The sequence below is a fragment of the Lytechinus pictus genome, chromosome 3 (assembly GCF_037042905.1).
Source record: "Lytechinus pictus isolate F3 Inbred chromosome 3, Lp3.0, whole genome shotgun sequence".
NCBI lineage: Eukaryota > Metazoa > Echinodermata > Echinoidea > Temnopleuroida > Toxopneustidae > Lytechinus > Lytechinus pictus.
The window spans coordinates 39,745,235-39,767,132 of record NC_087247.1 but is presented as its reverse complement, the minus strand read 5'-3'; the positions used below and the strand labels follow the sequence as shown (position 1 = coordinate 39,767,132).

At 35.1% G+C, this 21,898-nt stretch overlaps 1 protein-coding gene across 2 annotated transcripts in view; it reads right to left on the bottom strand.

Annotated features, from left to right (window-relative positions):
• Nucleotides 1-10,741: 10,741 nt before the first annotated feature.
• Nucleotides 10,742-21,898, bottom strand: part of LOC129257262 (neuronal cell adhesion molecule-like) — a 36,076-nt gene continuing 24,919 nt past the window's right edge. For both annotated transcript variants that reach the window (XM_054895547.2, XM_054895545.2), the window contains 9 exons: nucleotides 21,256-21,391; nucleotides 18,495-18,655; nucleotides 17,900-18,127; nucleotides 16,743-16,998; nucleotides 15,522-15,637; nucleotides 14,727-14,901; nucleotides 14,243-14,362; nucleotides 13,572-13,751; nucleotides 10,742-13,050 (listed from right to left, as the gene is read on the bottom strand). In XM_054895547.2, coding sequence (XP_054751522.2) covers nucleotides 12,914-13,050; nucleotides 13,572-13,751; nucleotides 14,243-14,362; nucleotides 14,727-14,901; nucleotides 15,522-15,637; nucleotides 16,743-16,998; nucleotides 17,900-18,127; nucleotides 18,495-18,655; nucleotides 21,256-21,391 — 1,509 coding nt within the window. In that variant the 3' untranslated portion in view covers nucleotides 10,742-12,913. The remainder of the gene's footprint in view (nucleotides 13,051-13,571; nucleotides 13,752-14,242; nucleotides 14,363-14,726; nucleotides 14,902-15,521; nucleotides 15,638-16,742; nucleotides 16,999-17,899; nucleotides 18,128-18,494; nucleotides 18,656-21,255; nucleotides 21,392-21,898) is intronic.

The window sequence follows — 21,898 nt, the reverse complement described above, 5'->3', positions numbered from 1 at the left end:
GAAGGCTCTCCATGACAAATTAAATTATCAGAAGTAATAATCAAAAGTAGCATGGGGTTGAAGTATCGGTCACACGCAATGCGTGTTGCCACGACGATTTAAATGATCTATATCTGAGCGGCGGCGGCTCCTTCGGTCTATGAGCACCAAATTACAAGGCAAGCACATTGCAAATGACGTGCGTGCATTTTTTTTACATGTATACATTCCCAAAAAGGAAAATGGCTAAAATATCTAATCAACTGGAAGACAAAGATGAAACGATGTTGATGCGTTATATGATCACCTTCATGCCTGAAATCATATCAACACATTATGGACATACATTCTGTCCCATGGAATACTAAGGGCAATTTCAACTGAATTTCACATATCTTTTCTATTATATGATACAGTCACTGTCTTGTAAGATCAATTTATTGAATGATGTTTTAAAGCATACGTATATCATTGCTCGTGACACACCTCAGCGAGGCATTTTTCAGCAGCGATGAAATATTAATCAATTCAGACAATCATTTTTTCTTTTCAACGCGAGAGCATCAATGGCTAGGATGATGATGATGATACCACCATCTGCGTAAAGAAGCTTAGTTTCTCAGTGTGTTTCTAACCTCAGATGAGAAAGCTAAATTAAGTGGTATGTACTTAGTGCCTTGAGGGGGTCATTAAAATGCTATCAGTAACCTGATTGTGTATCTCAAGGTGATGTACTTGTTCTCCCAGGTAAACAAGTGCCATCAATGAATTAAATGAATTCTTCAACTATCTGTGATAAACGAACTAAACTGCACAATGTATTTAACAACATAGTCAAGATGACTAAAGCACAATCATTCTACCTTTGATAATCAATAATATTTCCTGTGAATGAAAAGTATTCCTGTGAATCTGTGACCAACAAATCCTGGGTACATTAAGTGATTGGCAAACATGGGGTTTGGAGCAGGCTATCCCTGGAGTACAGATGTGACTGCGACATCAACGTCATAAAACGTCTGGTATCTATATACATCACAAAGGCACACTTTAAAGTGATGCTGGTAGACAAGCCTAAACTGGGAGCTAAGAATAACCATCCATCTAAATCAAACTCAATTTGGATGAAATTTTTCACCCATATTGGCTCGGTTTTAACACATTTGCTGTGATTCTGTATCTAAACCAAGACAGGTCAGTTTGGATAAATATCCCTCTGATGGGATAAATATCCCTCTGATGGAAGACCCTGCACTTCTATACCTATATGATTTATTTATTCATATGACTTACATTTGCCCCTGAGAAAAAGGTGATTTATGCTGTCCCTTTTTTTTCTCTAAACATTTTCATTCTTCATCCTTTGTGCATGCTGTGAAGGACTGATCATCAGTACTATCATTAATACTATACATGTTCTTACCTTCTTCAATACTGAACTGTATCAACTATTATCAAGTTCATCAAACAGGGTAATGATATTATATATATGCAATTTTTTATGAAATTACACAGCAAATAATGATAATTTCCCAATTTGATGACAACAATAGCTTTAAATTCCCCACTGATACTCAATTCTAAAAAATATTCATGGTCAAATCATATTGCAAAGATCTAAGTCTGAAAGTTGTATAAATACTCCCAATATTAATTAGAATTCCTTATGCTTATAATAAACCTTTTCCTGATCTATATCACACTCTCTCCCTTGAATTCCTAACCTTGTCTTAGATTGGTTATTAGAACACTGGTGTCTGAATAAGTCAGCATTATCATATGTCCTCAATTGGAAAACATTATAATTCACCAGATGAATTTTGCCATCAATAAAGAGGATTTATATCACTTGAACATCACGCCTGTGCTCACAAATAATGCAGCTGTTATATTTTCAAAAAGCCACCTCTTCACACATTTCAAGAGCCCTTCATAAAAATCAATGAATTATAAATGGTATGCTAGAATTAAAATAAGCAGCTGCAAGCAGTGCTCTCTTGCATACAATGAGCTCATCAATGTTTAGTAACAGGTTTTTTATATCACTGCTATGAAATATGTCCATTAAATATTTTTTTCACTGTACAGTACATTACTATCTAATTTAGATCGTGGATGAATGTATATAATGGTAATGTTATCAGGTGGTTACAAAAGAGGTCTTGTAAAGGAATGAATATTGATTGCCATGTGCAAGTCTAAATCTATACCCTTTATACAAGGAAGTGTCTTGTCTATTCACTGAAATAAAAGCACTAAAACATAAGTTCCTTCTTATTTAGTATATTTGAAGTAGGTTGATTTCACACCTAATTGAAGGGTAGATTTACACCTGTGTAATGAATGTCATTGGAGTATGTGATATACGTCATTGGAATACAAGATGTACAATGTCTTATTCTTGAACATCTAGATGTATGACGGGTATAGATTTAGACATGCTCATGGTAATCAATATATTCACACATCTTACAGTCAGCTTGTCGTTGCCTACACCAATTCTTAACTACTTTCACTTTAATGTTTATCCAATACAAGGAAGACGGGGGGATGAGATATTCAGTCAACTATGCAATGCATAATTATTATCAATGAGCAATGGATTATGGATATTCATAATAATTTAAACATTCATAATCATAACTTGCAAGGTTGCAACGTATGCATGTATTAATGTAATAGCTTTTTGGTACCGGTACTAAAAAAAGTTACATGAAATAATTGAATAAAAATGTTGCATTATTCCAATATCATATTTGTATAGTCACATCTGAAGGTCTTCTCTACATGTAATATTAAACCACTATTTGTTTGTCTATGTATCCAACTGTGTGCAAATAATGATCCTATTCCGAAAGGACCCACCCATACAAGCAGTCACACTTCCTGCACATTAGCCGTGGAAAAAAAATGCACTAGAATGGAATGAATCCAAACAAGCATTCATCATGTTTACATTTTAATTAATTTTGAATTCAAGCATTTTTTTTATACATTAAAAAAAAAAAATTGTTTCAATATTCAAATGAGTGTTACATGTATTCCTCCCCCCAAAAAAACCCCAACAAATTATCATTTATGTTTGTCCTAAAAAGTAGGCAATTATGAGTGAAATCAAACAATTAAAAAAATGTTATCTGGCAAGGTAGGAATGAAGATTTTCAACTCATTTCACGCTACAGCAAGTTCCTAACAAATATGAGCCAAATGTTTAGATTTGACCTTGCTCCCCCTCAAATTTTAATAAAGGAACTCATACAAAGTTTGTTTGCACAAATAATATCATTGTCAGTTATGGCTTCATGCATACACTACCATTTTAGTCTTGTGTATTTTGGTATATACCAAATACACACATGTTACATATTGCCATATTGGGTACGACATAAATTCAGAACATCATCCCAAGCACTTTTCTCTTTACATGTATTCCTCTGCTAAAAAGCTGAAATGTGTACTTTATAACGCTGTAGTCTGTTGACCAAGAAATTCCTAAGGTTGCATACCAGCAACAGTATTCATAATTATGATTAGATTTCTCATGATAGATTCACAAAGCTTAATCTCCACTATAACCACAAAGAGTAATTTCATACCAGATAAAAACAATGAAAATAAAAACAAGGGTATGATTGATACATCTCTCCCATATCACATGATATTGTTTTTGTTGCCATACAGCACAGACCTAGGAGAAATGTAGTTTGGGAGGGGGAGTAGTGGGTGTCATGATGATAGACACACAACATCACTGCTGTGAAATAGTCTATACAGTACCACACCTGCTTCAAAGAGTGTATGAGGATCTGGGGTTGAAGGCAATCTAACCCCTAACATGTTCAAAATAGCCTTGTAATTTGTAAATCCACCCCCCCCCCCCAAAAAAAAAAAAAAAAAAAAAAAAAACAGTATCAGGTTCAATACAATCTTTTTTATAATAAGCAAAAGCAGGATTTATGGCATTGTTCCATTGTGCTCATTAACATGTCTCAAATAAAACAATCAAAACGGAGCATCTTAGTGAGGTGTTCCACATGGCATGTAGTCTTGACTTTTCAAGGTTGTAATAACATTGAACTATATGACACTACCAGCTGCTGAAAACTGTATAATCATTAAAAAAATGGATAGTACTCAAGTTAATGGACTATATTTTTTTTTCTCTACAAGTCTGATGAAGCTAGTCTATGAAAACAGTCAGTCAGATAGACTTGGTGTAGAATGATTTTCTACCTCTGACATTAACGATAGGCCTATCTCATCTCATATCACAGTATGATATACTATACATTCCTTTCTTGAACAGCATGTACTGGAGATAGATAAAGGGGGAAGAGGTGCTTGGAAGTTCATAATGACCTTGTAAAAATCAATACAAGCTTTTTTTTAAATATATATATTGATCGCAAAATTAAGGATGTGTTCAAGTTGTTCTTCCTAAAGATCCCATGATATAATACTCTTGTTTGTTTTATTTTATTTTTTATTTAAGATATTTTTAAGACTTATATATGTAGTAATATGTGCACCTTTGCCTGGTCCTTTTCGCATATTTGAAAAGTGATGAGTCTATTTCAAAATATATACATGTATGCTTTGGATTTGAACAAGTATGCATTTAATCAAATGTAAATCTCTATATTGAAAGGAAATGCCTTTCATGAAATGAAAAGAAAAGGGGTCAACTTGTAGAAGGAGAAAAAGGAAAAAAAGAAAGGAGAAAAAAAGAGAGTGAGAGAGATAGAAGAGAGTGGATACCTTTAATGGGACGGCTAGGCAATAACGCTGTGACGAGGGTAAAGATACTATTAGATACTCGTTTCAGTTTCCTCTAAATTCCCTGGCGGTCCCAATATTGGACAACTTACCTTCCCGTAAACGAGATGTTGCGCTTGTAAAGCGGAAAAATTAATGATCACAGGCAGCTTCGTGTGCCCACGCTCCAATATATTGCCTAGTTGGATGATGTTGATGACTGGCAAAAAGATTGTAAAACGGGACAGGTCAGTTTGGCACTGACGATATTATCCTCTACTTTGTAGAACGATGTAGGTTGAGAGATAGGCTGAAGCTATTGGACAGTTTGAAATATTCCTCATAAAATGACAGGTACGCTTTACAATGTAGAAATCATCCTAAAATATAATATCCACTGAGCGGTAGGCAGTCATGTACGTATCTCCTGGGATATTACCAGAGCCGAATGTGCAATTACCTCAGTAGTTTATGATCACAATTAATAGCAGCTTAGGCTCTGGGAATCATCACACACCAAGAGCAGCAAGGAGATCTTTCATACCAGTGCATCATACACACAGCTTGGAATATGAGCTATCATGAGACATATATATCGATATGATATTTATATGTATAGCCGGTGAGAATCACAATAGACTTTGCTACGCTATAGGCCCCAAGTGACTCCTGGCAAGTGCTGACGAGTGAGTGAGAGAGCGAGTGTGAGTGAGTGGCTGGCGTGGTGGCAATCGCTTTGCCAGAGCGTTTGCATTCACAAAGATGTGTAAGAAGTGTAGGTCACCTCAGCTGAGCACATAAAAGGGATTCCTCGTGGTGGTATTGGTGTTGGTGGTATGCATGCTCCGATGGTTACTAAAGATAACTAGGATAGGCTCATCAATACAACACACACAAACACACGTTCACACAGCCAATCACCTACCAATCATATTATTTTTATCTCCCCTCCCTCTCTTCATCTCACTCTCTCCCTCTCTACCTTTCTTCAAGCCTGATAATCAATACTGCCAATACAAATTTCTGACCAAGTTCAGATGGAATAGAACCTATGAGGAAGGGCAAACAAGCTATTCTTCATTAAAAATCACTATTGATCTAACCATGTTCATCCCTTTGCAATATACTACAGTAGTAATGAAAATCATGCTGAAGGAATGACTGCATTTCCTTGTGAGTGGTTAAAAGGAGAAGAGCTTGAACCACGATACACAATGAAAAAGATTACCAGCTTTAAATGAGAACCAAACAATATCCCAAATATTGATTTTGCTATAGTTCAGTAAGAATAATAGTAAAGGGCAAAACTGCAGTTCATTTCATTGGAGGTGAACGAATGCCAAAGACTAATGCTCATTTTAACCATTGTATATCCATATCCAGTGATACACTAACTGTACTCTGACTGTATTGCTTTATGCCTTATACTATACTATTAGGCCACGTTGCCAAATCAATTTCAAAATGGGTCATAAAAATAAAATTGTTTTTTTCATGAGATGCTATAAAATATTCAACTCAATGAGAAAAAATATGACAATAGCTTTTCCTGTCATGCTCAGATAGACAATATTGATTGCTACATACAGAATCAGAGACCAATCAAATACGAAAGAGAAAAATAAAGAATGACAGAGAGAGAGAGAGCGCAAGGGGGGGGGGGTAAACACCATGAGAAGAAGATTTGAACAAAGACATAACACTTGAATTTTTCTTCAGTCCAAAATGTCACAAAGCTTTCTCACAGACCCATCATTGTCTCTATGAATTGTATCATGTCACAAGAAATCAATGCCGTTGTTTTGCAAATTGCAACATGTATTTCACTTAAAATATCACATATCTGGAAATGCAATAGGATTGTACACCATGCATTTTTACAAATTTCTCTTGAAATTGGAACATCATTTATTTGTAACTGTAAAGCCTCATGCAATAATAATATCATTAGGTCTTGAGACTTGAAGAGTATAATGCACAATTTATTTGACAGATGTATTATCAGAGATATTGTTGAATATTCATATTTGATGGCTCTACAGGTTTTAACTATATAGGCCTACAAAAAATGAAAATTCTATCTACATTTTTATGAGGAATGTAAATCAAATGATACCACCAATTCATTTCATGTCACACTTGAAAAATTGTCTTTTTATTTATATCAAGTCTTTGACATTTAACATTCAATGTCTGCTTTGAATAAAAGAAAGAAATGCAATGTAAAGAGAATAATTCTTTGCACTCATTCCTTCAAGATGGATTTCAAAATCATATTCTGGGTTTTACTCAACCTTGGCTGAGATTTAAAGACATCTTTTTTTTTCTTTGAAACCATCACCTCTGACAAGAATCTCCTCCCAGCATGCCATCTGGAGCCAGATGGTTGAAAGATCTCATTACAGCATCATAACTAATCCCTCACTTTATAATGAACAAAGGCAGACAAGATGGATCTTCATTTTCAGGTCACCTTTTGTTCCAGGTTACATTAATTTTTCATTTTCATTCACCAAATGGTATTGTATTCCAATGTTAGTGAATTACTTAGATCAATTTAGATATCCACAGATCACAATTTTAAAAAAATGTGATTCCAATATGGCCTTCTGATTCTGAAATAATATATCCTAACTAAATGTAATCTGGAGTACTTCAAAGTAAATTCTGTGTAACAAAATATGAAATACAAATCTAAACTATCTGCTACTGAATTGCACCCATGACCTTTGCAATGATGGACAACACTTCAATAATCTAGGAAGCAAAATTGATAAGTTCATATATCATAAGATCGAATGACAAAGGGTGTTGTTAAACCTAATTATGTCAAATTGATTTATCATATTCTATGCCACTGAATAATCGCTAGCTAAAAATTTAGTGAGAAAGATCTCATATCATACCGAAGACTATAAATATATGCGCTACCCGTCTTAGTACTAATGAAGAAGATCTTCATGTCATCAGAAGCCCCCAGCTGACATTAATTGGTTATCTGTCATTGCGTGTTGCCCCATCCTGATCTTATACCGATTGTAGTAATCAGGGCTGGATCAGACATTTCAAGATATTGGGGGGGGGGGGGGTGAAGGCACAGAAAGTGGGTCAATTTTCAACCGTTTTCAAAGCAAAAAAGTTTCTCATTACATAAAAAGACACAATGCATTCCTACAAAGTTCTGACATTAAGAGAGATAAGTTTGGGAGCGGGCAACTGTATTTTTCTTTTGTTTTTAGGGGTTGGGGCAAAGATCCCGTGACCCTCTAGCTTTGTGTCAGGCTGTAATTAAATTCAATAGAATCTCTGTGCCTGAGAGCACATAGACTGGCATCGAGGCACAATAAATATGGCATGAAGGTCAGAAAAACTGGTGGAGCAGTGTTTGGAAGCTTAAAATTTCTCTCACTGATGTCATCAATTGCTTATCATGCATACAAAAATAGTAATATAGACTTGGGTTTCCTATCATATTAGTTATTTTCCAAAATGGACTGCCATGATAAATCTTCAATATCATAAGTAGTAATGCCACTTTGTAATGAATTTTGAATTTTGATGCAAAACCCAGATTTACTGGATGGCAAGGGGGAAAATGTTGGCTGTATGGGTACATTTCCTATTGATCTAACTGCACAAATAATTATCTCAATGTGATTTTATTTGTTTCTACTGACATAGTGAACCACTGACTGACCCATTAATTTTTATTGGAGGCTTTTATAGTTGGCTATTTATCAAAACTATATCAAATATAAGAAAAAATATGAATACATCCTCTTACATCAATACCAGAACGCATATGGGATAAAGTACTGTATACTGCATGTCTACAGTAAATAGACCCAAAATGAACAAATCTTAACCAATTCACTGGGGCACAATTTAACAACAACAACAACTAATACAAACTTTTCACATCTAGCAATATGAAATACCTCATGTATATTGATTTCTATGCAAGTGTTCTTTGTGGATAAATATCACAAAGTACTGTGGCACTTACACTTCATTGTATATCACACATAAACTCATTTGTTAGCCTCTCCCTGCACACATACACCATTACCACTATCCACTGACCACAGAACCCTAGACCCTAATTTGAGCTCGCTGAGAAAACCATTAGAGTCGACGAGTGTTCGTCGGAGTCCATTAAGTTTCTAATAGAGAGGAGATCTGACACAGGCAACCTGCGTCTGCTGGAGCTCCGTTTAATCAAATTTTGTAATGTGTTTCCAAGCTGTGCAATATATGATGCTGCGAGAATGCAGCAAACAGCTAAATATTATGATCCAAAGATTCATTTGAGTTAATAAACATGGATCTCTCCTACAAATTGGCCCATGTTAGCACTTGAGTAATAATGGGTTTTAAATTTAAAATCATGTAGTACTGATAAATGAAATAAATACATATTAAGTGAAAAGTTGAAACTGGGATATAGTCATGCATGGAATCATTAGGAAAAATAAGCAAAAATGAAATTTTATTTTTCTCTTACTGTGTAACAAAAGATCACATCTAAATATCACATTTAACATTCTAGTCTTGAGCAAATTTAATCAACAATGAAAACATACTTGACAGCTCTTTGCAGACTTCCTACACAAATATGATTTTTTTTTTAAAGACCCCCGCCCCCAAATGTTGACTGGCTCTTCCATAACATTATTTACTCATCCACACTCCCCACTAGCTGTAAACAACAGGATCAAGACAGTCACGTACCCTTTGTAGACAAAGAACAGTCATGTTTACAAATTCTAAATTCAGATATAACTTTGTGATCTGTGTGTGCATGTTTGGGTGAACTTGAAATGCACTAATAGTATTCAATAGAGCTCCAATGAAAGAATTAGTATTAGGTTTCATTACACACACTTACACTCGATTTCATATTGATTTAATAGGGAAAATTTTATTTGAGATGTATTATGACCTACAGTTTAAGGTGATTGAACAGACTGTGCAGTATAACAAAAAACAAGATGAAACGTCTACACAGCAACAAAAACAATATCTATGAAATATTTTATACTAAATATTTAATCATTATAGATCTGCTTTTTTATTTGTATTAATTGAAGAAAATACATCTTATTTTAAACTGAATTGTGCTCCACTAAGGTTATTTTTAGCTAGCAATAAATATAATGTAATATTTCCCATATGACTTCTACATGCACTCAAATGCTAGAATATAACTCATTTCTTTTATCACAAAATGATCCAACCAATGAAACTCCTGAATCATTGGTCATCCGTTTGTAATGAACAACTGCATTCTTGCATGCATCAAGATTTCTCTTTTACCACCAATCTGCTCCCCAACAACTATTAAAAGCATTTTAATTAGATTCATTTCAAACACAGGCTCATGCATGCACAAACACATAGTCAGCTACCAATTAAAATCTCATCTTTCCTTAACACACTGCATATGCTTGATTCATCACGCATTAGTATCATGAAAGCCCTACAGCTGAATGCAATTTTCTGTTTGCTAGATTCAGGGTGTAATGTTAATCAGCTGGAAAATCCACTACGATAATTACAATTCATACTTATTATAAACACACTGGTATTAGCTAGCCCTATATATGTACAGACATTTACTGGAGATAGAAGAAGGGAACGCAGATCCATATAAACATACTAGTCAATCTACATATAATTCCGGCTGATGTGTTGTTTTTATTGAAAATAATGGACTTTCAATACACTATGCACATATCTTGTTGATTTTATCTTTGTATACTACCAGCAACCTTGGCTGCAAACAGTAATTCCATGCAATACTGCATAAATAATTCATGCTGTTGTAAAATCTTAAGATACATGTATATTCATGACACTAACATATCCTGTCACAAAACGAGATATGCATGCATTTTCAATAAGCGGAACTTTCATTATTTATTTCCTTCTTTTTCCCTTCCTTCTCCTCCCCCCTTTACATCTCCTTTCCCTCCTCCCCCTCCTTGTCCTCCCCCTTCTTCTTCTTCTACCTCTTCCTCCTCCTCCTCTTCCTCCTCCTCCTCCTCCTCCTTCTTCTTCTTCTTCTTCTTCTTATTATTATAATTATTCTTCTCCTTTTCTTTTATATTAAAGGGGAAGGCCCAAAGAACCTTCACAAAATAGCTCTTGCTATTAATAACAATGGCAAAAGTACAACAATATGAGTCATCAAAGCTACAGGATAAAGTGGTATGAAAAGATTGATAAATGTTATCAAATTTGCTGGAAATATTGTGCATGGTAGATGGAAATGTAAGAGAGAGAGAGAGCCCCTCTAATACCCATCGCGTTTTCCCCCTCTGCCCTTTGTCCTCAGGGTTTGAGGTAGCCAACGGTAATGTCATTAATATGAGTGACGATAATGGACCAGGCCTTGTGCACAAAACATAACCATATGCATAAGCCATTTTTACAGCTCATCTCATTTGTGATTGCAAGATTTGTCTATTTTCCATTCTTATGAGAAATGACCCATCTCAATAACAGAGATATTAATTATGAAAGGACGAGGTAATTTGTTCTCATTATAAACAACATGGCATCATACATCATCAATATGAAGCCTCATTACGGAGTGTTTCCAACAAAATTCTGAAATCCATGATCTTTTTGTGGTATAATGAGCTCCCTGCACAATACATGTAAGCACCCATTTAACTTGGACTAGAATTCAAGGCAATGGCCTCTTGTCAAAAGCACTCAGATCGCAAATGTTTATGGCAAGAAAATGCTAATTTATTGATGGACAAAGCCGTTCATTTGTCAGCCATGTATTTGCCCTTGATCTGCACCTAACACTGAGGTTATGCAGCCTTTTGCATTGAAATTATACTTGTGATTCCTCTCCTTGAAATGAAAATAATTCTTCTCTGGCCTTGATTTTTATGCCCATTTTTAATGAAATATATTATTGACACACAGATGGAAAAAAAAGGCAAATGTCCTAAAAATACTAATAGAATGCATCACAGGATCAACAATAGCAAAAGGCTTTCATATTGCTTGGTGAATGAAATGGAATAGAGAAGGGGAATACATGTACTTATAATAATCATGTAAAGTAGGACGAAAGCAATAACTACAAAGGGACTGCCGGAATATCGTTTTAGAACTCAGGTGGCTATGCTACCTTTCTTAAATCTACAGTTTACAAGTATCATTATAATCATTACTATGAATATAAAATTAAGATTATCATTAATTCATGTATTACCATTAATTTTCTAATCATTATCATCATCATCATCAATTACAATTATCATCTTTATCAATATCAATACAATTATCATTCTTTCATCATCTCAATTCCCATCATCTTTCTTTATCATCATTCTCCTTTAATTTATCATTAACCTTAAAATGCTTATGAAGATTAATCACCATTTCTTTATCATAATTATCACTATCACCATCACCATTAGCATCATTGTATCCATCTTTCCAATTTCCAAGAGCATTTCTGTAGAATGAGAAATAGTGTTATAAGTATCTCAGGTATACTAATTTTACTATTTTTTACTAGTATTTATTCATCACTATCAGGATCCTCCTGCTGCTGCTGCTCCTCCTCATCTAGATCATCATCATTTTTATCAACCTCACCTTCATCACTATCATCAACATCACCACCACCATCATCACATTCTTCATCGATAGCACCACCCTACTCATCTTACATTACAACATCAACATCGTTTTCATCACCTTCATTATCCTCACCATCTTCTTCTTCATCATCATTATCATCTTTATCATCATCACCTTCACCAACATCATCACCATCCTCCACTTCATCATCATCATCAACAAATATTTTCATCATTCATCATCAAACATGCTGTCAATGTTTGGACTTCTTTCATAGATTCTAATAATTTTTCTTAATGATTGATTTGCACTTCAAGTTATATTAGGGTGAATCATCATTTTAAACAAAACAGAATATACCATTTTGAGGAAGACAAACATAAGGTCTTATCTCTGTAGGCAAGAGGAAGGTGAACTAAATGATTTTCAGAAACTATAAACTTTATTATTTTAGTAACAAATTGCCAATTGATCAAAAGGTGAGTCACATCCTTCTGTTTGTCAACCCCAATATGTTATTACTCTGAGAGCAGTTCAAATTCATTATATTTGTTTGAGTAGAAGAAGAATTTTAAAACATCTTACCTTTCAGTTTGTATTGGATTTCAACAAGAGATGCAGTAGGATTGAGATTAGTTATATCCCATGTAAAGTTAGCATGGTCAGGTGCTGTTCCATCAACCTCTGGTGCAGGTGGTTTGGAAGGTCCTAAAGAATACATACGTTAACCACATTAAGGCATTTCACTGTGGACACTGCACTATCAACATTTGTTATAGTTGGCAGCTTAATATGTGCCTTGCCTTTATTTTTTTTTACTATTTGACACTAGGTAACACGTCTCTCCTATCACCTAAACTATTTCATTCCAATAATTTGCATTTTACATCCATGTTATCATTGTATGCAAGGTGGCAATGTAAATCATGCAATCTGATGTACTGCCTGCAGTCCATATTATCTGGTATTCATTACTGTGCATATTTCATCTTGAGCAGAGATTGAGGGTCCTAGTTACATGAGACATTTAATGACAGGTTATAAACAATTATAATAATAATAATAATAATAAAGGTATATTTACCCAGGGTAGCCACTTCAGTTCCGAAAACAATTGTGAAAAGATGCTGAAATTGCAGCATATGATTGGCAGATACAAAATATGAGATAGAAACATGGGCACTTAAAATCACTATACAAAATAGAAGAAGGGCTGGCTAAAAACTTACTTCCTTCTTGGAAAGTAGTGGGTTCCTTCAGTGAAATCTCTCCTTCGCCCATCTCGTTGTAAGCCCTAACCTCTACACGATACTTTGTTTCAGGATCAGTGTTATATTTGAGTGTCAGTTCATCTTCAGGCATGAATTCAAAGGCTACCTCCTCATCTAATGTCTCACTTGATTCAGACACTGGAATTGAATATTAAGAGGGGGAAAAGTATTAATGGAAATTCAATATTGAAGTCATATTGACAGTCCTCCACAAATGATTTCATTAATAATGTAGAGCAAAAGAAAATACCAAGATAATAAAGGGTTAAAGTAACATATATACAATCCCTAAGGTTGAAATTTTGAGTCCAAAAAAAAAAAAAAAACGCAAATAGATGGGGAAATAACTCAATCACACTAACTAAAAGTGCTCTCTCATTTTATTTGTAAAAATGCACAGACAGGAAGAAGGGGAGAGATATCATACTACAACTTGAGAGTGGGAGGGGAAAACAAAAACAAACCAACAGAGGACAAGAGGGTACTTGGTTAGAAGAGGAGAGAGAAAATTGAACAGAGATATAACTGAAACAAGACAGCGACAGTAGATAAATGGCAGGCAATAATAAGAGAAAATCAACAAAAGAAAGAAATGTTGAAGAGAATCAAATATATAAAGATATCCAAACCTTTTTGAATTTTAACTTTGTATCCCTCAAGGCCTCCATTCGTCAAGATTGGCTCTTGCCAGTTGAGGACCAGACGGTAGGAGAATGGGTCAACCGTTAGTTTATACACAGGGCCAGGTGCTGTAATGAAACAGGGTAAGAAATAAGCAAAGTTAAAGAACATGAAACAGATCAATAATACTGAATAATAATCTACATTATGGCTACAAATAGATTTAATCCTAGAGCAAGCACTTCTACCAAGTCATTTATTGAATATTCATGTACAAATGTCTCACTCAATACCATTCAAACAACAGATCCTAGTAATGTCTTCATAGTATAATAACAAACACAAACACAGTAGTTTAAGGCAGAATCTTGGCTCTGCAATACTAGAGATCTAACCAATAATTCACGGCAAATCTGGAAGTTAAAAGTTACAACTGTAAATGTTGATCCCATCTCTTTATGTTACAGAAGCTTTGTATAATAACCCACTTACGAGCTGAATCAGTAACAACGGTCACCATATCGGATGCAGGGCCCTCTCCAGCACCAGTGAAAGCCTTGACTGTGATCTCATAGGTGGTTGCTGCTTGAAGGTCACGTAACATGCAGGGTGACTGAGGGCACATCTGCTTGCTCTGACCAGATGCTGTTCTTGCATTGTAATACACCTGCATCATCAACAAATGTAGTTTTATTATGATTATTAAAAGGGAACTCCAGCTGCTGGAAAGGTAACCAACAAGAAATTATGGACTTTTTGTGTTCTCTTCATGTCATTTTGGGAGGTTTTTGTAGGAAATGTGTACTTCATGCACTCACATTACAAAAATGGCCCCAAAACGGGTGAAATGTTTGTGCCAAACATCTGTGTGTAGTCCCATATACAGCAGTTCTGTGTGCAGCACAAGTCACTCAAAGCAAAATCAAGCTCATGGATAATTAAAATCTTACTGTAAGGTGAGGGTCATACAAACTTAAGATAATAAAGAGAGGACACAGAAAGGATCATGGCCCATTTCAAAAGATAAGTTATCATTTTAACCTTCATAGTAACTATCAGGGTTCCAGTGCCCAACAAGCAATTGAATCAAAGATTCCATGGAATACCATCAATTACAATTACCCTATTGGTGTGGGGCCACAGACGCTTTACTTTGAAGCATGCAAAACATATTTCCAAACATTTTTTTTTCTTGTTGATATGTCGCCATTTTGAACTGTATTCAACTTATTGACAAATGTTCTAAATTCAGGTAATATTGTAGGAATTGTCATCTGTATAACTTACATTGTAGCCTCCGAGTTGTCCATTGGCATCTTCCTGAGATACAGGATCCCATGTAATATTGACCTCTTGAGCCGACATGGCAACAACTTGAACACCTGACGGAGCAGCACTTGGTGCTGGGGTGGAATACACAAGAAAAAATTTCATTTATTTCCAAATCAAGAAAATCTTAACATTGCAATGTAATTTCTTAACATTAATGAATTGAATTGGAAAAGTTTGGCACATATGGTATGATACTCAATATCATCATCATTAATAGTAATTAGAAGCATTGTCATAATAATCAGAATTTTTATCATCCTTTATTACAAATTGTCATCCCCATCATCATACTCATCACCACCATACTCCAATTATATCCATGATCACCGGTCTTTTAACTTTATTTTTCTATTATACATGTATTCATGCAAATGCATCAATTATTGTACTAGCTTGGCTAAACCGAAGATTAAGCATCGCTGTTTTCAGAAGGCATGGAAGAGATTTGTGTCGGCTTCTTAAAAACTTTCACATTAAACCTTTTTTCATTGTTTGTTTTGTTTGTTTTCATTCAAATAAGGAATAGAAATGCATTTGAGATTTTGTTTCTTGGTTTATGATGCAAAGAATGGCAAACCCTTTTTATTTGTCTGAATTGATGTCAATCTTAATTTTTAATGTTTCAATTTTGCCTTTTCATTGGATATCATGCCCAGTACTATGATAAAAAGTATTATTTTCAGATTTTATGTTATGCTTTCTATTATGTATCCAACTTTGATGAAATCTTCATTGTTATACTTGTCTGATTTATTCAGAACAACTTTTCTTTGAAATGGATGTGACCTTTAAAAAGATTGCAGTAGATTATTTTTCAAAAGTTGAATTGAATTTTAGTAGGCCTCCATGATATTAGTTGCCTTCCATATCCCCTTATATCAAGTACAGAATTAGATTTGTTATGATACACATCCAATATTTAGGTCATTCATATCATAGCTATTACAGGTACAATGAAAGGTTATTAACTCTTGGTTATAATCCCAAATATTTAATGCGATAAGATTAAGGTGAGCTAAATAAATTGTATCCATCTACATCCTCACATCCATCACTGTGCCATTCACAAAAATATTTAAAATGCACAATCTGAACAAAGCATAGATAATTTCTTCAATTACAAAGAACAAATTGCATTCAAGAAGGAATTGAAGAGTTGTTTTTCTGTTTTCTTACCAGCTTCGCCGGAGAAGCCGAAATATGTAACTGGTTCCGGTGCTTCTCCAACACTGTTCACTGATTGCACAGAGAACTCAAACTCCTCATAGGGTTTCCTGGCATCAACAATGTAGTTCTGGATGACCCCTGTGGGATTATCATTGGTGTTGTCTGGGTAGACATCAGCGGTTGTGGATGGTTCGTTAGATCCTCTGGGTTTGAACGCAATCACGTAGCGAAAATCATCACCACCGTAGTAGAAAGGATGAATGGCCTGAATAAATACAGATATACACAACAGAATTGAAGAACAACTTAGTGGTTGGGTATGATATTATCACTAGCAGTAATATCAAGACTAGGCATTATATCATGTGGGCGTATGAGCTAAAGTAAATACTATATGCATGGACCTGGGAGCGTTTCATGAAAGAAGTTGTCAGACATTTTATCCGACAAGTCCCATTTTATCAGACAATTATCAAAGTAACACTGCTTGTTAGCCAAACAACATCAAGGAAAGTTGTCAGATCTGACAACTTGTCAAAATAAAAATGTTGATGAAACGGTCCCTGGTCATCTGTGACCTTGCTAGGTCAAATCAATATGTGTGATAAATTATGAAATATCTGTTGCCAGGACATGCAGCGGAGTGCCCTTGAAAAGTTCTGAAGTTATCAAATGTGCTAATTTGAACGGATTCACAAACAACAACCATGCATTATTTGATAAAAATGGTTGGATCCTTGTCATTTCTTAAATCAAGTGAAATTTAAATGTAACATTAGTGTATATTTACTAGCCACCAGTGCAGCAGTGTTAATCATGTCTCTCAAATACTTGCACAGAAAAAATACCTATGTGAACTGCATTATTTAGTACATGCTGCTCAATATCTGCAAGACCACATTTAAACACACTTATGTATGCAATTTGACTTTTCAATTGCAAGCTTGCTTAAAAAAAATGTTTGTCACATGACCAGCTCACAGCCGATCATTTGATTGGGATCCATATTTTCATGTTATGAGATTTACTATTACACACAATGGAGGGGGAGGATCATTTGTGAGTCTACTCTGTATTCTTCCCATCTGAATAAGGCAAGTCAGCTGCAATAATACTCATTGGTAAGAATACAAAGCAAATCAATCTATGTTTGATCTGGGACCAACCTGCCATCTTATGACCATTGATTGAGGATTGGTTCCACCTCCTGTGACTCCAGTAGGGTTTTTGGACGGTGCAGCAGGTTGAGGATCTCCTGCTGGAGCTATTTCATTACTGGGTTCGGACTGACCTATCTCATTCACAGCGATGATACGGAATCTATAGTCCACGAATGGCTGAAGGTGGAGGACTTTACGATATGGAGGACTAACCTGTACATTGACTGTCTCATTCTGTACATGATGTAGAGAGAAAGAGAAGAGAGAGTGTGGGGGGGGGGGGGGTGGAAAATGAGTGAGTTGGGGTTAGAAAAGGGAAAGTGGAAGAAAGTCAGAGAAACCAATTTATTACTGAATTCAAATCAATACACACGAAAATAACATTCACAAAAAGTAAACATACTGTTCCTGCTCTGTTTTAGATGGTAAATTAAGAATACTAGAGGATCACAATTTTTTTTTCCTTTTTAGTATATTGCTTGATGATCATTAATTGTGCATTAAGCTGCATATCAAATTGGTAAGGTCTACAGTGCTGAGAACCCAACAAAACCTGACTCCAACAGAAGCAAATACATCCATGACATCTGAATAAACTTACTGCTTGGGACTGCCAACGCATATCTGACCACTTGGTATCATATTGGATCATGTAGTATTGGATAGGGGCATTGTTGTCATTGCCCGGTTGCCAGAAAATATCAACTGCAAACTCAGATTCCTTGATACGTAGCTCCAATTGCTGGGGAGGCTCAGGGCGACCTGCACAAAAGTATGAAATAACGATGATTCTCGAAAAAAACAAAAAACATGCCGATCAAATCAATGTATAATGTGATATGTGACATATTGAATGCCAAATCGATCACAGCTGAGCTCTGCAAGAAGGTGAATGATATATTTAATAAGATGGTGAGACGGATCCTTATCAAATGAATGGCTTAAATCTACCATGTGATCGGTTGTTTATTTTTGCTAAAAGGAAAATTTGATAATGGTTGATACATGTATAAAGGGGGCCCCATGTCTGCGCACCTAACAATTTAGATTAATATTAATTGTGATATTTCTATAATTTCAAGAAAATTTTCACTTGATAATGTTCCTTGTATTCTAATAAGTATGTGTGCCAAAAATCTCATAAAAATTTGAGAGAAATGTATGATTTTCTTGAAAAAAACCATGGCCAGTCATTTTCAGAATGAACAAAACAATGGTGAACCATGTCTGCGCACCCATTCACTTTACACACGATTCAGGATTTTTTATGAAAAAGGCTGTATTCTGATGCCGTCACATAAAATGCCAGAAATTCATTATTTTTCCACCACTTTGAGTCAGGATTTTTTAATGATTATCTTTTTATGTATTGCACATGTAAAGTCTGTGGTCGTTGCGTATGTTCTTTTGCTACAATCACGCAGATATGCATATACACAGACAAGGGGCCCTGCGAACAGAACAAGGATCCACATCATTATTTTGATCCTGCACTGGAGAAATTACACAAAATTTTTACCTTTAAAATAATCCAAATGCCCTCTGTTAGGCTCAGGCGTGTAAGAACTGATCCAAAGGTACCTCATGCATATAATTCTTACTAATGCCCTCGACGATGTGTATTATTTGTTACCTATATAGCTTATTAAGTCTATAGATGACGGAGAATGGTTTTAATCAACTTCACATCTAATGAATTACTTTCTTTATAAAAAGACAAAGATATTACATGGTCCATATCAGATGAAGGATAAAGCCAGAGCACTATCATGAAAAAGTGTTTATATAAGGTTTAAAATGCACTGTTATTGATAAAAACCCCACAATTTTTTCAAATATCCAGGTAATTGCTCAGTAGGATCTTACCTTGTACTTTAAAATCATTTTAACATTAATCTAACATATTTGTATAAAGGTAAGCCAGACGTCACATATTTTCTGATTTTAAAATTGTTTGAGGCATGAGATAGAATAGCCATAATTTTGCTCCACAGACATATCGTGAAGTTTAATAGCTATTCATGGTATACACTCACACTTCAATAAGAGTCTACAACAATGTTATACTCATTAATTTCACAATTATAGTGATTTGTTACTCCCTTAATTTGATGAAATACTTGGGAATTAGGCGAGGCGAACACACATCTGTCGTAATGCCCGGTTGACACTTGCACGCATTGTGGTGCCTGCCATGCCCCGCATTGATGCGTGCCAGAGTGGGACATTTTATGGCATGACTTGGCTTTATCAGTTCATGCATTGTCCCGACACATTCACAACATGTTTCCGCATTGCTTGCGCATAGTTCACGCAGTGTTCACACACTGTCATGATTTGCTGAAAGCATGTCGCAACGTGCTTTCAGCAAATATTCTCGACATCCTATTCTGTGACATATCTAGTGCAAATTTAAATACTCCAATGTTCTGGTGTTGATACCCTCTATGTTCGTTGCTTAGGACGACTTACACTGATCACATGGTCTGCACTCACAATTATGCGCATATCATTCGCGAACTATGCGTGAGGTATGCTTAGCCTATGCGCAAAGTATGCGCGACCCTGTTGTGAACTGCGTGCCACTACCCCGGGGGGGTGTGCCTACTATTTTTTGCGCAACAAAATTTTTATTTTTTGATTCCACGTATTGGCACGACTAGGTTGCGCATAGTTCACGAATATCTCACAAATTTGTAATGCGTGCCAAAATTGTCAAAATGCTGAAAATTTTGGCACGCATTTCACACACTGCGATGCACCTATTTGCAAACTGGCACGCATAGTTCGCGCATTGGCCCGCATGAGTGCGTGCCCATGCGCAAACTATGCGGGAACCACAATGTGTGCAAGTGTCAACCGAGTTTAGCTTACAGAATACCTTGCCTGACTTTGATCCACTTCACAATGGGTAAAAAAGCAATATTACATATCATTGAGTTGTTCCAAATGAAGCAAAGGTCTTGAGGGCAGAATCCTCATTGTACACAGGAATTCTATTCTCTCTGCAATTATTTTACACAAATCAGTTCAGAATGGCTGGTGTTCATTTAATCAAGAGCAAATTGATAAAAGCGATACTAATCCCTCTCCCAAAAATTGCATTTGTTCACCAGCAGGTACTAGGGTTGAAGACAGATATTTTCCAAATTTTTCTTCATTTGTAATGTACCCTTTCTTGTATTTCTCTAAATTCTCTTTACTTTGATGTTTTGCTCTCTTCTAAGCGCATTGGGCATTTAATCAAAGCGGAAAAGATGCTATATAAGTCATATGTATTATTATTATTATTAAACATAGTTAATCCCACCTTTAAAACTAAAACTAAATTAGTATAGAGCACTTTTTCTTCAAAAGCTTACCTTTGACAGTGAGTTCAGCAGAAGCATTCACTTCCTGTACAGTGCCAGCATTCTGATCAACAGTTGTTTTTACAACGCATGTATATGTTCCTGAATCAGAAATCATGGCATCCTCTATTCTCAAGGAATTGTCATCCTGAAAAGAAATAAGGGGGTAAAGCATACTCTGATCAAACTCTCTATTAAAAATATTTCCCAGAGATTTACTTATATATATATATATGGATTAGCATAACTCACTTCATAAAAGTAATAAAATCAACACAACACATTTAGAAACAAAAATATTTGCTTTCAATATTTCATAAATAATGAATTTTATATCACTATTTATTAATCAAATAATTGATAGGCAAAAACTTTTATCTTTTACACAACTTCACAGTTTTGATATTTTTCTTTTGACAAGTAGCACAATAAGTGACTAATTCCAAAATAAATAAAAACCCAGTAAAAAGAAATGCAATCATAAGAAATGATAAAAATACATGAACAGCTGCATTAATCATCTTTTTATTCAAAAAAAGAGAATAACAAAATGTAATTGAAATTAATTTTTATACCATAATATTAAAAATCTAGACAATCGAATGAGAATTCAACAGTCTTTCTCAAATATCAGAAAAATTGATTCTTAAATTTT